The sequence below is a fragment of the Drosophila persimilis genome, unplaced genomic scaffold (assembly GCF_003286085.1).
Source record: "Drosophila persimilis strain 14011-0111.01,24,50 unplaced genomic scaffold, DperRS2 tig00000000-arrow-pilon, whole genome shotgun sequence".
Taxonomy (NCBI): Eukaryota; Metazoa; Arthropoda; class Insecta; order Diptera; family Drosophilidae; genus Drosophila; species Drosophila persimilis.
Window position 1 is genome coordinate 15,451,596 of NW_020825288.1, and position 15,841 is coordinate 15,467,436.

A 15,841-nucleotide genomic window follows, 5' to 3' on the forward strand; every position below is an offset into this window, starting at 1 on the left:
AAGACACGACTATGGGCCTGAGCACAAACGATTGCTGCGTGTCCTGAGTGCTGGTGGTGGCCATCACAGTGGTGGGCGTCTGGTCGAAGGTGTCGTAGGAGCCGCGCTCCGAGATATCATCGATCTCGTCATCGATCAGCAGATTCCTCTCGGAGCTCTGCTCGTACACCTGGGCATTGATGCCGCTGCCATGCTTGGGCGATGGCTTGTGGTTCTTCGGCATCGCCGGGGTGGACGGGGCCTCCACGGGCTTCTCTGCCTGCTGGTTGGTCTTGCGCTGCTTCTCCTGCCGCATCTTATCCTCCATTTCCTGGAACTTCATGGCCAGATATCTGCAAGGAATCGGATATTAATCTATTTTAAGCTTAAAAACACAACCATCTCTCACTTGTCCACAATGGGTCCGTTGTAGTCCTCTGGGAACTTCGGATTGAAGGGCAGTATGTACTTGTAGAGGCGCTCGTTCAGCACATACAGCTGCGCCGTTGTCGAGCATTTCACATTGAACCACCAGTCGCAGGTGAGGGCAATCTGTGGAGGAATAGCAGAAGCGTAAGGAATGTATTGCCGATTTCTACAGCTAGCCAGATCCCACCTGACTGAAGATGGTTCCATTGGGACACAGGAAGGAGGCCTTGCCCCCGTTGAGATCGCAGTAGTGCCACACCTGGCAATTGGTCTCTGGATCGCCGAAGAACCCCTTGTAGCGTTGCTTGGTGCACTCGAAGCTGGTCTGCGGTATCACCGAATAGTTGGGATAATCGATGCCAGCCCGCCCAGTGCTCGGGCCTGGATGTTTGTCTGAAAGGAAGATCATCTTTGATCAAGTCTGTAATGAGAATTCTGTGGCAAGCACTCACTTGGTCCCTTATCGGAGCCTGTGGCTGGGGCGTGATCCTCTCCGCTGTCCGTGTTGTAGTCGTAGTCGTCGTGGGAGGAGCTGCTCTGCTTCGTCTCGTGATGCTGCGGCGGATTGTGGGCAATGGTCTGGGTCTGCTTGAGGTTCTGGAGAATGCGAATCAGCGTCTTGATCGAGTTGTCAATGTTGTCCGGCGTCAGGGTCTGCGGCAGGTGGTTGCTGGCCTGCAGCTTGTGCAGGATCTCAGCCAGCGAGGAGGTGCGTATGTCCGGCAGCTGGTCGTCATAGACGGCGGGGTGTCCCTGAACGGCTGGCGTCAGTGGAGGACGCTCGTGGGCGTACTGGTAGACGGGCTTCAGCTTGATGGGCGTCACAGTGGAAGGCTCTCTGCTGGCCCCTTCACTGGGCGGAGGCGGTGCCGCCGACTTGGGGGCTTTGCTGGACACATAGACGTACTTGGGCGTGATCTCAACCGTATGACTGGGCGTGGGCGAGGGCGTGGTCACGTAGATGGGTCGCCGGGTGGCCTTGTAGGTGTGCACCGGCTGCAGCCGCAGCGTTGGCTGCTGCTTGTAGAGCACCGCCGGCCGAGGCGTGGATATATCGGGATGGAGGTGGAGGCTCGGTCCAGCCGGTTGGTGTTCCGTATGCGGCGCCATTGTGGTCACCAGGATGTAGGCATGCTGCAGATGAGGCGGCCCTACCTGGGACGGCTCGTGTGGATGCTGCTGCTGTTGCTGCTCCTCCTCCAAAGACTGTCTGGGTCCGTCTATCAGGTAGTCTATGAATTGTGGCGGTGCTGGGGAGCTAAGGACAATCGATTCGTTTTATGATTTGTAGGCAATCGATTTGAATCAAACCATTTCATGGATCGCAAAGGAGGCTTTCAGTTAGAGGTTAGCAGAATGAATTGGGTCTGAGGTATGACATGTCATTTATGGATTTCGATCAGCGGTTGTGTTGAACTTGGGGCGGGATATTGTGTGTTAAGCGAAACGAGGAGTCATAAATCATAAAGAATGATAATCTAAATCTATTCGATTGCGATCCGATCATTATTATAGCATTTTTATGGACCCTCTATTCATAAAAGGTAACACATCCTAATAGAACTTACTACTGCGGCTATTCGAACACCTGGTTTTCAAAAACTTTGAATTCTATATAGCTCTATAATGCTATAGGCCTTTTGAGGCCATACACAGATCAAGCTAATGCAACCTGTGGCTTTTTCTACGACATTTTATTTCATATAAAGATTTATTTACTTTTAATTTAAAATTCAAATTTTTATACCGAATTCTGGCTCTTTAAAAAATCTCTAAAAATGTTTAGCGTTTTGTATAACGTGTGCCGCGAATCCAAACGATTTTCTGCTATAGTTAAGTATTTGCGTCACCATCATCAAATGGTTTTAAGTAAAAAGTAAATACAATTCTATGCAATTTTTAGCCTTTACTAAGAGCCATTGATGCTAAAAAAGTCAAGACTTTTCTTGTTCATCATTTTATAGGCAAATGCTATCCGATAGTATCGATAAAGGCACGCATATAATATTTAGTTGTTCCAAGCACAACAAAACACGGAAAACTTTCCCTCTCTAAGGAATTACAATAATACAGTCGAACTTCCTCTCAAATTCATAATATATAATTAATTTTTCCAGAATATAGCCTTGCTGTTAGATAGAAATCATCGTTGTATGGAAGTCCGTAATAAAGAAGTTCGACTGTATTTACAAATTCCTTGAAGAAGAAAACATCAGATCGTACGAGTACCAAACCCTAATTGACTTTTGATCTAAAACTCGAAATTATTACACTAACATCTGCCCTTTCCACTCTGGACTTGGCCATTTCCACCTTGGAGAAGGCGCACAATAATATGTAGACATTCCTTTGCCTCCCTACTTACCCGAGCGGCGCTTCCTTAACGAATTCGTGCCGCGGTGGCTGTGGCTGTGGCTGGGGCTGGGATTGGGACTCCGACAGCGACTGCTCGTTTACATGGGCCAAGAGGGCGTGCAGTGGAATGTGCAGCACCTGTTGACCAGCGGCCGCATCCGGACGCACATACAGCGCGTCGTACTTGTGTGGATGGTGGCCCTGGCTCTGGGACTGGGTCTGTGTCTGTGTCTGGGTGTGGGATGGCTGATTGGGATGCAGATGAGGCGTGTGTTGCTGTTGCTGCTGTGCTGGTGGTGGTGGGTGTGGTTTCCCAGCTAATGTATTGCTTTGCGCTGGCCGAGCCGGATGATGGAAGTCGTAGTGTTGCTGCTGCAGTTTCTGGTGTTTCATGCGTTGTTGTAAGTAAAGCACATACTTCTCCTGGGGCGTCATGTGCCCCGGACTCTGACTCTGGCTCTGATGGTGATGCTGATGATTCGGATGATTCTGATTGGGGTTCGGATGATGGCTACCGCCACCGGTCGAGTGGGGCGGTGGGGGGGCCATGTTGAAGTAACTCTCGTACTTGCTGACATGCCCGAATGGCGGCGATTTTTGATGGATTATCAGTGCGGTTTTCGAGGCTGAACGTTGGCCTGTCCCTGTCCCTGGCCCTGGCCCAGTGTCGCCGCCAGAGGCGTCAGCGTTGGATGCGGATGCGGATGCGGATGCGGATGCTGGCTCGCTGTAGACACTGTAGCCAATGCTGTGGGTGGTTCATGCAAAGCGTTATGGTTGGGTTTGAGTGATGTCATTGTGGTTGTTGGTTGGGTGATTGTAAGAACGGTACCAAGCCCCCCCCCTCCCCCCTACCTCTGCCCGTTCGTACGTTTTGTGGCCGACAGATTTTTGAGCCGCGCCCGGCGGCTACTTATGACATGAATTTGCCATTTGACAATTACTACAAGAACATAAGGCCTCCCCAGCCCCCTGTTGCCCATGGCAACCGCCACATGTGGTACATCGAACTGCAATTGGGGCCCCCGATCTTGCGACATTTTCGTCGATTCTCACACGAAGATGTGCGATGGAGGGGGAATGGAGACACGGAGACGGAGGCTGCTTGTGGATTGAGTCATTGCATTTAATGCAATTGATTTTTCTGCCCAAGGGCATTGCACATGCAACGTCTCTGGCGTCTGTTGCGGCCGCAATAATGATGTTGCTGCCGGGTGGCTGATGCTGTCCGAGATGTCGTCTGCACCCAACGTGTTAGGGTATCTGTGGTGCGTTGCACTCGGTGGAGTGCAGCTCCCCACCGAAAATGGCAACACTTTTAATTGGTATTCTACATGCGGCTCGAAGCGCATCACATCACGAGATAGTTGAGTGTGTGTGGGCGCTTGAGGGCGTGGCTGTGAGAACAGAGCCCCCAAACAGCCATGCTGGGGAAGCCATGCTCCGACTTACATTTTGGTCGCCTCGACTTTCACACAGAGAGGAAGACTCTTTGGCTAATAAATCTTACCTTGGTGTTGGCTGTGCCTGCCGTTGCTCCTCCACTGGCTCTTGTTGCTGCTGCTCCTCGGAAGATTGCTGCTCTGGTGAGGCAACTCCAGCTGCCTCGACTGCTGCATAATCCGTAACGATTTGTGTTTGATGGGAGTTTTTATGCGGCGCTGCATCTTCGAAGACAATTTCTGGCTTGTTGTTGTTGTAATTGATGGTATTGCCATTATGCTGCTGCTGCTGCTGCTGCTGATCATTGTTGTTGCTGGTGCCCACTGGCGTATAAATAATGGGTACAAACTGTCCCGGCAATGTGTTCTGCGCTGTAAACGGTGTTAAATTGATTTTTGATTGTTTGCCACGCTGTCGATGGTGATGGTACTGCTGCGACGATGCCACCAAACCAGAAGACGATACTATCTCGTACTGTGGCTGCTGCTGTGGCAGATACTGCTGCTGCTGCTGCTGCTGCTGCTGTTGCTCCTTCTGTGCTGGCAACGGCGGAAAATGCTGCACCGTCTTGTGCTGTGTGTGTGTGTGTGTGTGTGTGTATAAATTATGAATTTGATGATTATTTCTGCTTATTTATGCTCTACGGAATCAAATACTGCCTTGTCTACTTGCCTTGTGCGTCGGGTTCAATGGCTTGTAGGCTATAAAAGTGGCGCCCGAATCCGTCAGCGGCGGCTCCTTTCCCTGGCCAGGTGGCGGATGCGGATGCTGATGCTGGTGTGGATGCGGGTGCGGGTGCTGATGGCTGCCTATGGCCAGGGCATGATACACTTCGCCTGCACCCGACTGATAGTGCGCCGCATGGTGGTGATGGTGGGGATGTGGCTGGTGTTGCTGCTGATGCAGATGCTGCTGCTGCTGCTTCTGCTTCTGCTGCTGCTGCTGCTGTGGCATGTAGGCCAGCGGCACGGGTATACGACCAGCTGAGGGCGCCTGCAGCTGTGCCCCGCCAGCGGACGCCGAATGCTTGGCGGCATACTGCTGATTGATGGGCAGCTCCGGTGCCGGCAGATAGAAGGCCATGTAGGGTATCAGGCGACGACTGCGCTCCGAGGCGCTCAGCTGCGAGTCGCCCAGAAGGTCGCTGCTGTTGCTGTTGCCTCGACTGTGCCTCTTGCCATTGTCTGGGATGGGTCCTGCAGGACCTGCTGGACCCGCCGCTTGGTTAAACGGCACAAGGCAGGCAGCTGTAAGGTAAAAGAGTAGACTATTAGTGCTCTCCCTTATTGTTTTTTGGGGATTATCGGGGATTTTTTGAAGAGAAGTTAAGGCAACCAATAATTAAAAATTTGTCAAAATATTCGTTCTGTATTTGCTCATGTTCGTATGACACCATCCGTTAAGTCGGTGCGGCTGGACATAAAGACCTTATGGGGGAAAGCTTCTGCTCTCGCTTGCTGGTAGCAGCAGAGCACAAAATCCACCAATTTTACGGTTTGTCTCATGCTATCTTTGTCTTGCAGTCTCGGTTGAATATACGACGATAAGAAGAGAATGTCAACATAAAGACAAAAACTACGCAGCAAAGTAGAGCGAGAGAGAGATAGAGTCCCGTTTGTTATTCTCCCACCCTCACTAGGTCGAGATCGAGAAGCCGTCTCGGTCGATTGTGCTGTTGTTTTTTAGAGAGAGCCATAGAGCGCAGAATAGAAGGAATTGCGGAGAGAGAATTATACTGAATTATTTGCGAGAGCATTTAAAGCAAAAGCTAAAAGCAAAAGCTACATATAAGCAAAAGCTGTTAGATAAAATGAGGATCAAAATGGCTTTCTATTTGTTTTGTATATAAAAAAGAGCTGTGTAAATGTTCCAGTTTAGGACGAGGATTGATATGAAATATATATATAATATCGTGGTGGTTACGGAATGAATCAATGCCGTCGGTTGCTCGCAAAAAACAGGAAAGAAGTGAGACTCTTTCTGTTCCTCTTGCGTCCAAAAGGTGCTAAAAAATGACAAAAAGATTAAAGTAGGAGATTTTTGACTTCGATGGAATGAAAACCAACTACGGAGAGAAAACAAATACTGCTGAAATGAAGAGCCTGCAAGATAGAGTTATTCATAGATAAGGACATGGCCATGGTTGGGCCCTTAGGTCATCCGCTGGTTTTGGAAATTTGGTTTTCTTGGACAGAGCAATGTTATCTATCGATAACTCATAGAAAACCTCCAGCAAAGATTCGAAAAACTCGGGATAGAAGATAGTTTATCAGTGGACAAAAGCTCAAACGCCACCCTTTAGCGTTTCCAGATACTGTACGCAGGACAATAGGCATCTCAGGGCCTACTGATGGACTGTCGTTCGTTTCGAAACACTCTCCCCCATCGGGCAGGCGGCGGGGAGAAAGTATTGTTTAGTTTTGGTTTGTAAATCAGTAATCGTTGGTGGATCTGTCCAAATTCATTGTTGACACCGTTTTGTTTGAGCGACTTTTTTGTTCTGTTTTCTTTTTGTGTTTCGCCTCAAACACCTACACACGCCTCGTACGTTTGTTATTTTGTCAAAATTTCTGGACTCGTATAGTAGGAATATTTCGTCAGCTCAATTAATTACATCCATTGAAATTACAAAAATTTGTGAAATCAACCAACGCTAAGGTAAGTCGATGCAACGTCGTGCAGCCGATGGCACTCTACAGCACAGCCCTAAAAACCCTTTCCGATAGTTGGGGGGAAAAAAAGACCAAAAGACACGCACGCCCAGTCCCCGCCCCGCCCGAGAATCGGTATCGCCCTAAGAAGAAGAAGGAATCATGTCAAAGTTCAACACCAGCGTGAGCGGACGCCAGCTGAGCACGAGGTCCTCGGACGTGGATGCCCTGGCCCAGCGCGGCTACAATGTGGGCCACAAAATCGGCGAGGGCTCCTATGCCACGGTCATAACAGCGGGCTACTCGGACGACTCGGGGCACGGTGTCAATCTGGCCTGCAAGATCATCGACAAGGCCCGGGCGCCCACGGACTTTGTGAACAAGTTCTTTCCGCGCGAGCTGGATATCCTGACGAAGATCGACCATCCGAACATCATCCAGATCCACAGCATCCTGCAGCGCGGGCCGAAGATCTTCATCTTCATGCGGTTCGCCGAGAACGGGGACCTGCTGTCGCACATCAAGAAGATGGGCCCCATCGAGGAGAAGCAGTCGAAGATCTGGTTCCTGCAGATGGCCAAGGCCCTGCGGTACCTGCACAACATCGACATCGCCCATCGGGACCTCAAGTGCGAGAACATCCTGCTGTCGAAGCGCCTCAACATCAAGCTGGCCGACTTTGGGTTCGCCCGCTACTGCCGCGACGACGGCGGCATCGAGATGAAGTCGGACACGTACTGCGGCTCGGCTGCCTATGCCGCTCCCGAGGTGGTCTCCGGGCGGCCCTACGACCCGAAGCTGGCCGATGCCTGGTCGTTGGGGGTCATCCTGTTCATCATGATGAACGCCAAGATGCCCTTCGACGACAGCAACCTGACCAAGCTGCTGGAGGATCAGCGCAACCGCAAGTTCGCCTTCCGTCGCAAGCTGCAGGACAGCATCACGGCCCCGGCCAAGGCCACCGTATCCGTGCTGCTGGAGCCGGAGTCGGCCGCCCGCTGGAACCTGCGCGAGATACTCAAGTGCGCCTGGCTGCGCAGCGTCGATCAGCCCGAGACAGCGGACCCCTAGGTGGTGCCTTGGAGCGTGCGTGTCGATTTCACAGATCAATAGTGTATTAGATAGATAAATTCCTTGGTATTTATCCGATTATCAGATCAGGCCATCCATCCCTATATCCTCCTCCAAAATGTAATGTCTCTTAATGAAACAATAGTCCAGTAATAGTCCAATCTCTGGCTGCCTTTGACTTTTACTCGTACGAAAAGCCTTCCAAATTCCAAATTGTGCAATCGATGCCAGCCCCGTCGAACCCCCCACAATTAAGAGACCCCAGACCCAGAGCCAGAGCCAGAGCCAACGAAGCCTAACCACACAGCACTCTGGCGGGTTGCTGTCATAACCCGCAACCGTAGGAGAGAGAGAAAAAGAAACCTATTATAAAATAGCATTAGGTAAATTTTCAAAGCAAATTTTTCTTGCATCTTTCCCTCTCTCCGTGTCGTCGTCGTCGTGGTTTATCGTGTGCATTGTGTGCCACACTCTTCTCCCTGGGGGTTGGGGCTGTGCTTAGTGAGGCACGACGCCATCGAAACATCGGCCAAGGCAGGGGCCCAAGGAGAGGGGCGCACCACCGACAATCCGGCAGCAAATGATTTAGTTGTTTATTAAATAATTGAATGGTTGAGTAAACCTTAGTTCTTAGTACAAGAATGGAAGTACTTCCGCTCTTTTAGCCCTTTGCGAAAACAATCCATACTATTACTGAAAAAAGCAATTGCAATGCATTACAACCCTTCAAATTGTGGTACATCTTACGACTTGTAGGGAGCCTAGGGAAAATAATTTAATTATAGTTGAAATCGCAGTTGTGGGGGCTACTGTATAAAAATATACAATTTATCTCTTACGGTATATCGATTCTAAACAGCTCTTTTTTGGCTACTCTCTCTGCGATCTACTCCCTTTCTGGAGCTGCTCTTTGTGCTATCTACTCTCTCCTGCTGCTTCTGGTGCTGTTCCGTTCTGTCTGTTAGGTGGTCCGCTTACTCTCTTTCGGGTCTTTTTTTACGCTCAGTACAACTGAGAGCGCTTTGACGCCATGTTTAATGCGAGAGAGAGAGAGAGAATAACGAAGTTTGCCGAAGACCCGAAAAGAGAGCGCGTTGCGGGAGCGGAGCACCTTGTGTAATTTCAACACGGTTCTAACGCTGTTATTGGTCTCTGCTGATGCTCTTTCAATGGCCCATTCCTTCTTATATACAGTACCAGACTTAAGTGTTGGCACAGCAATAACTTTTTAGTTTACTCGTGTTACTCTCTAGAGTCCGCTGGCTCTGGCTCTTCGCGTCGCGATATAATCATCTCTGGCTGATAAGAAAAGCTATCGTATCGACATGCCATTACATATTTCTATCCACCGACACGGAGTTGCGCTTTTGCCGCTACCATGAGACAGTGGTATCCCGATCTGGATAAGAGGCCTTTCGTGCCCTTGCAGCCTTAGATTTTTTTTGCCAAAAGCCAAAGTATCTTCTGAAGCATAATTCTAGATAAATTCCCAAAAATTCGGCTGAATCTCTAACCCAAAAATGTTCTCAAGAAGTGGTATCAAAAGGTGGGATACTTAGCTTCTTGTGAAAATATTTCCACCCGAAATTCAAATGGAGCGAATATGAGTTATAATTTGATTTGATTTGATATTAGTTTTGGAGCCGTCTCTTTGAACCAAATGCCTATGTTGCATGTGTGGCATGTGCTGCAAGCTGCAGACTGTGGCTGAGGCTGCCATGGCGACCAGCAACAAACTCTCTAGACTTTGAGAGTCAGGCCACGACTGTGGAGACAACACAATAAGTGTCCGAAAGTACGAAGCCAAATCAGAGCTGTGGGGCAGATAATTTGCATTGCATGGAGCATGGAGCATGGAACATGGAGCGGGTGGCTTAAGTGGCAGCTTGGATGGGGTGCACTTTGCATGTGACATGTGCGATACAGTGTCCACCCACTGGGGAGCATTGCCTTTGCCAAAGTTTTGCCTTTATTTTGTATCTATCGAAATGGCCAGCCGCCACAGCTCTCCGCTTCTAATTCTGCTTCACGTTTGTTGTTTTGTAGCTTTTCTTTATTGTCAATATGTTTTCATTTTACGACTCTTTTTCATGGGTTTCTGCTGCCAATCTCCGGACTCCCCGGGGAAGACCTGTGCACCTGTGCACCTGTGCAGCTGTCCGTATCCGTATCCGCATCCGCATCCGTATGCGTATGCGTATGCATATCCGTAATGCAATTTTGCATTAATTAATATAAGTTGTCTGTGGCACGGACTGTGGCACGGACCCTGGTCCATGGTCTCGTATGCCTGCGGGCACTAAAATGTTTTGTGATGGCTCATCTGCCATCTGTGGATGCTGCTGCCGATGCTCCGGCCAGTTCCAGTTTCAGTTTTCGAGTGGCGTCTCTTTCCCGAGTGGCTCGTACGGAATTAATTTTGAGGCAGCGTGTCGGATTTATGATGCCTCTTCTGCCTGCGTTGCAGTGCTGCAGCCATGACTAGAGCTTATTGGAGCTGCCTCTTGGCCTTTGGTTGCAGATAGTTCCGGCCTGGATAAATCCTTTCAAAAAGGTGGACATTTTATCTGTCACTTACGCATATTATAATACCCTTTTTGCAAGCACAAAATAAGGAATAGCCGCAATGCCTTTGGAGATCTATAGAGTTTCCTTTCCACTTTCAGTCGGATCTTTCTTTGAAGCGGAGAAAGAGAAAGGCATCTCTGTCCAATGGGATGTTTCTCTGAACTGTAGAGACCATATAAATAGGTCCTTCATAAGTGAAAACCTCTTATACAAATCGATATACTACTATTTCGGGAATGATCGCTCTCCCAAGCTACAAGGCACCATAGGACTGCCATCTCTAGCTGGGGATCGTCTATCCATCCATTTCTGCCTATCAGACTCTCGAAAGAGCGGGGCCGACTGGCTCTTCCAGCACTACTGAGCCCTGACAAGAGAGCGCCTTCCTGGAAGTGCCTTACGCTGCTTGCGAAATTATACAAGGCGGTCCGCTAACTCCCGTTCGGGTCTTATTTTACGGTCAGCACTACTGAGAACACTTTGATGACGTGTTTGATGCAAGAGAGAAGCAAAGGCCCCGAAAAGAGAGCCGCCTTGTGGAAATACACGAGGCTTGTAAGACAATCAGTTTGGAAATGATCATTCCGGAAGTCCCAAGTCTATCCCTCACGTAGCCAACCATCCTGCAACACCACGAGGGCCCCGAAATCAATCTATTTCTTTTTTTCTTTAGTCGCTTTATTCGCTATTAAAATGCGTAACTTTTAACTTTAAAATTTGCTGCATGGCCCACACATTCTTGCTTTTGCTGTTCATCTATGCTGGTCCCACGTCGGGCATCAGTTCTAGGCCCACCAGCTTCTTGGCCAAAAGCACACCCGTAAAGAAGAAGGCAAAGCTCTTGCCCAGCGTCCACTGGAACTCGTTGTGGTATATACCACGAGCAAAACACAGGAGATTTGCTGTGTTCAACATTTTGATAGAATGTTTTTAGTTTTTCTACTGGAGTTTCGATACGTTTTACGCGAGGCGAATGGTGAATGAAAATTCCAGGTCTATTTCGATGAGATGGGAAACAAATAAGTCATGGAGTAGAGTGTTCAACAGTTCTCATAGGAGCCAATGTCCTGGCGGCCATCTGCTTCTTTGAAGTGCCTTTGCTGTCCCCAAATCCGAGTCTAAGTAGCCACAAAAGCAAATTGAATTGCCAATAATATAATTAAAGTGCGGTTACCATGACAAAAAAAAGATACAAAAAACTAACAGCAAACTAGAGACAGAGACAGGGCTACCCCCTCCACTTCCGCGGCTGCAATTGAGATTTTTTTTTAACCATTTCCCAATGCAATATTTTCTCACGCAAATGTGCGAGCATTTTCTTCAGGGTTTTAGGGGGCGGAGGAGGAGGAGGAGGAGGAAGTGCCTCGCCTAAATGAACTTGTCATCGACTCGGAGGACGCCGCACCCCGAGTGCGATTTCAATTACAATATAAACAGGGGGATAGAGGGGGCAGAGAGTGCAGAATGTTGAAAATGCAATTAGGCGGCCGCTAAAACAAATAAACGCCGAAACAAAAGTTTTGAGAATGATTTCTGATGGCAGGAGGGGAGACGAGCAACCGACCGGGAGGTGCATCGCCAGGAGCAGAGAGTGCCGGATTCCTGTCGCTGGACCAGTTTGCCAGTTGTCAGTTGGTTTATGGCCAAAAACACATTAAGCGAACCGCATAAAAACATTTTAGCCGCCGCCGGGTGCTCCCGCCGTCATCATCGACTCGAATTTCTGGCTCATTTGGGGCCAGCATTCGCTGAAGCGTTCCAAAAATGTGCGTGCCACCCGTGGGCCGTGGCAGGGAGAGACAGATACAGATACAGATACAATTGCCGGCTAACAGATACCAGATACCAGATACCGATCAGGCCATATTTGCCAAACACTTTTGCATGTATTTTGCATAAAATTTGCAAATGATTTGTTGAGCGCTTCTTATTTTGTGCAATTTTGATGCGATTTTCAGTCGGAGATAGAGAGAGAGAGAGAGGATGTGGCATGCAGCACACAGGTGCCGCCAGACATGGGGCATCATCCTCCAGGTCTGGGGCTAATACACGCACACCGGTGGCCGGGGCGGGGCGGGGGCCGCCCCGGAGCCATACATTTCACGCTTTTTTGACATTTCCGGCGCATAATTTGATTAGATTTTGATGCGACGAGCAAATTGTTTTGGTCTGTGGAGGCAACAGGATGCGGCAGGATGGGGACCCGGGCTGGTGGATTGTTTTCTAATTTGATTTGATTTGATTTGAGCGGGGGGCTCCAGCCCGGTCCTGCCCAGGGTTTTGTGGCTCTCTCTCGAATGCAATTAAATGCAAATTTATTGCGTAAATATTTACTTGAGCGTGAATGAATTTTAATTTTGTCATCGGTTGCCATTTCCATTATCATGTTTGGTTGTTTTGGCCATCATCTCATCAGCGACTCGCTGCCGAGTGCCGTGCCTGAGGTCCCCACTCTCCTGGCTCTGTCCACGCGCGACTCCGAACAAAAACTCGGCGCCTTTGGCCATTTATGGAGCACAAGTCGCCGCCATATAAACCATACACTCTCTGCATCGATCAGACAGGCCCCGGACATTATCCCCATTCGGGCTTTGGGGCCAAGAAGTCAAACTCAAATTACTGGCTTTGGTTTTTCGGTCGAGATTTGCCTTCACTTGGGAGTCAGCGGGCACCGGCCATAGGACAAATTATAGAGGCCGTAAAATGCAATAAACCAAACCAATCGCACAGCATAGACACAGACATAGACCATGTTTCGGGTGGTCCAGATATTAGCCAACTAAAGTGCGAACTAAATTGCTACTCCAACTCGAGGAGTGTGTGGGGATGGAGAGCGATCTTCGGGGATCTCCAGCAGTATCGTTAAGTGAATTTTATGCTTCATTTCCACACTAATTTTGATGAAAGTTTAACTACTTATTAAGTGACCTCCGATGGGTGTTGAAATTTTGTTAGGGGCTAATGCTATTTGGTTCAGATGAAGCCACAAATTTTCATTTTGATTGTTCCGTTGAAAGGCTATAAGCGAAAGGTTGTCCCATAAAGCTTAGACCCACCATTAAAACCCGCCTTTACAGCTAAGCTTCTTTGTGAGAGAGAAGGAGAAAGAGATTACAAGTGTGCTTTTTGAGTTTCGGGTAAAAACCACTTAATCCTCGAAAACCTGCTCCACTATGAAGGATTGGGAGAGATTTCCAGGGTTTAAATCGATCAAATTCAAATACTGTCGAAATTCTCGAAACATCCGTCCAATGAAGTTTTCTATATGCCTTATTTATTTCCAAAAGACTGCAATGCCATATTCTGGGAAATGAATTCTATATTACGAATTTTAAGGTTAACGAATTTCCCTTAAAATTCGATATATGGGTGCTCGACTGTATGACATTTTCTGCATTTATTCCCCTTTTTACTTCCACTTTTTTCTGTTTATTTCTTCAAAATACTTTTAGGATGCCCCTTAAGATCTTTAATAATGGTTTGGGATACCTTTGCCTTCGAAAAAAGCTGCAATTCGTTCAAGTCATTCAAGTATAGTGGCTATAAGTATTATAAGCAATAGTATAGCTGCTTCACTTAGAGTAATATCTGCCACTATGCGGATCCACTGCTGTGCTTATTGGTATAATAATGTCTGATTTATTTGAGCTAGTTTGGAAACTAACATCAAACTACGGCATAGACCCAAAAACCCGACAGATAAATGAAAATTTCAACACGACCTTTCAATCGATCTTAAACATGAGAGAGGCACAATAACCATTTGGTTGTATAATTGGGATCGGAATGATCCATTACATAATTACAGACAAGACTGTAAAGAAAAAGTAATCATCCGATGCTCGGTTCTTTTAGTGGATTTTGTTTACTTGATATCTCAGATCAATGGTAGTCCAGCTTTTGGAATTTTGGAGCTCGGTCGGCTTGAGTCGATCATTGATTAATTAGGAAAGAACATTAATTAATAGAATTTTTATTGGTATTTAGTGTAAGAGTTTAAAAATAGTTCTGGAGTGGTTTTTAATGATAATTAATGGCTTGACTAAAACTTTGGCGATGGACAATCGACTAATGAGAGTCCTCTCACGGGCGTTTGATGAAGCTCTGTGAAGACCACTCTCGCGCTCTCGTGATCCGCTCTCTGCTCTCTCGCTATCGGGACAGCACAGCCTTCTCTCATGCATGTATTTTGTTTTTGCATTCTCGTGCCCGATGGTGATCAAACACAGAGGAGTCCGCGTAGGGCTCTGAAGAACACATCTCGGGGAAAAGGCAGCAAAGCTTGTCAGCAGGGGTGTACTCATATTGGGTTAAGTTTGGTAGAGTCGGCTTCAAGGCTCCCTGGGAGGCCCGTTTCGACCCGTTTTGGTACTGCTTTGAATCTTCCTTTTTCTACATAGTTGGATATCACGTCTTTGGTATCTTTTTGGTGCATATTGTGGACATTTGTGAAATGTGAAGCAGAATAGTTGTTTCACCGTCTCCTCCTGTTACGCGTCTCTATAGCTACGGAAAAAGCCATTATGTGGAGCGCCCAGCCTGTTTGCTTGGGTACCTATTAGCCAATGTCCTGTGAGGGGAGGTATGACTGTGCTGCACCTTTTTCTGCCGAGTTTGCAGGGCTCAGAGGTGCGCTTCCCATCTATGTTCGGGCATGCCACATATTGTCTTTAGTCGTACAGGTTTAGTGTTAAGCAATTCTTGTATTGTAGATATTTGTTAACGCTAGAGACGATGTATCTTTAGAGTTGTAAAAATCTATTAGTATAAAATTCATTACATAGCAACAAGTAATCATCCGATGTTCGGTTGTTCTTGGGGAATATATTTTCTCAATATCTAAGATCGCCTGCCGTTAGAAGTGATGATCGTATGGGCCCTCAGGTAGTCCATTCATTGAAAAGAACAGACCATAAACAGACCCACTTCAATTTCGTGTAATAAAATACAGATACTGATCCAAACGGTTTAAAGGCAGTGAAAGGCACTGCAGAAACGATCTAGAATTGGTTCTTGGCTTGATTTTATTTCACACCAGTTCACACCCCAAAGGCGGTCCTCTCTCGGCCATTGTTTCAGCTGGATGCTGACCTTTAAGCTGAATTCCAGCCAATCGCTGAGAACTCTGGCAGTCATAAATCAAAGCTAAGTCGCAGATCGAAGAACAAACATCCGCTTTGAGGGGATTGTACAGGCGCGTGGCGTTTGCCATTACAAATTTGTATAAAATAATACATACTGAAATGTGCGACTTTTTTTTTTGTTATTTTGCACGTTTTCCGCTCGTCGGACGACGACAATTGCGACAGAGACAGCGACAGACAGAAAAGTGAATGGGTTTTCCT

At 47.8% G+C, this 15,841-nt stretch overlaps 2 protein-coding genes across 2 annotated transcripts in view; both read left to right on the forward strand.

Annotated features, from left to right (window-relative positions):
* LOC6588598 overlaps positions 1-15,841 on the forward strand; it is a 70,063-nt gene that overhangs the window by 1,966 nt on the left and 52,256 nt on the right. The window lies entirely within an intron of this gene.
* On the forward strand, positions 6,740-8,089 carry LOC6588267 (testis-specific serine/threonine-protein kinase 1). The gene is made up of 2 exons (XM_002013808.2): positions 6,740-6,864; positions 6,933-8,089. The coding sequence occupies exon 2, from the start codon at positions 7,020-7,022 to the stop codon at positions 7,926-7,928; it is 909 nt and encodes a 302-aa protein (XP_002013844.1). The 5' UTR covers positions 6,740-6,864; positions 6,933-7,019; the 3' UTR covers positions 7,929-8,089.

Bases quoted from the DNA above. Each gene is read 5' to 3' on its own strand.
- LOC6588267 (XM_002013808.2), top strand. From the start codon at position 7,020: ATGTCAAAGTTCAACACCAGCGTGAGCGGACGCCAGCTGAGCACGAGG.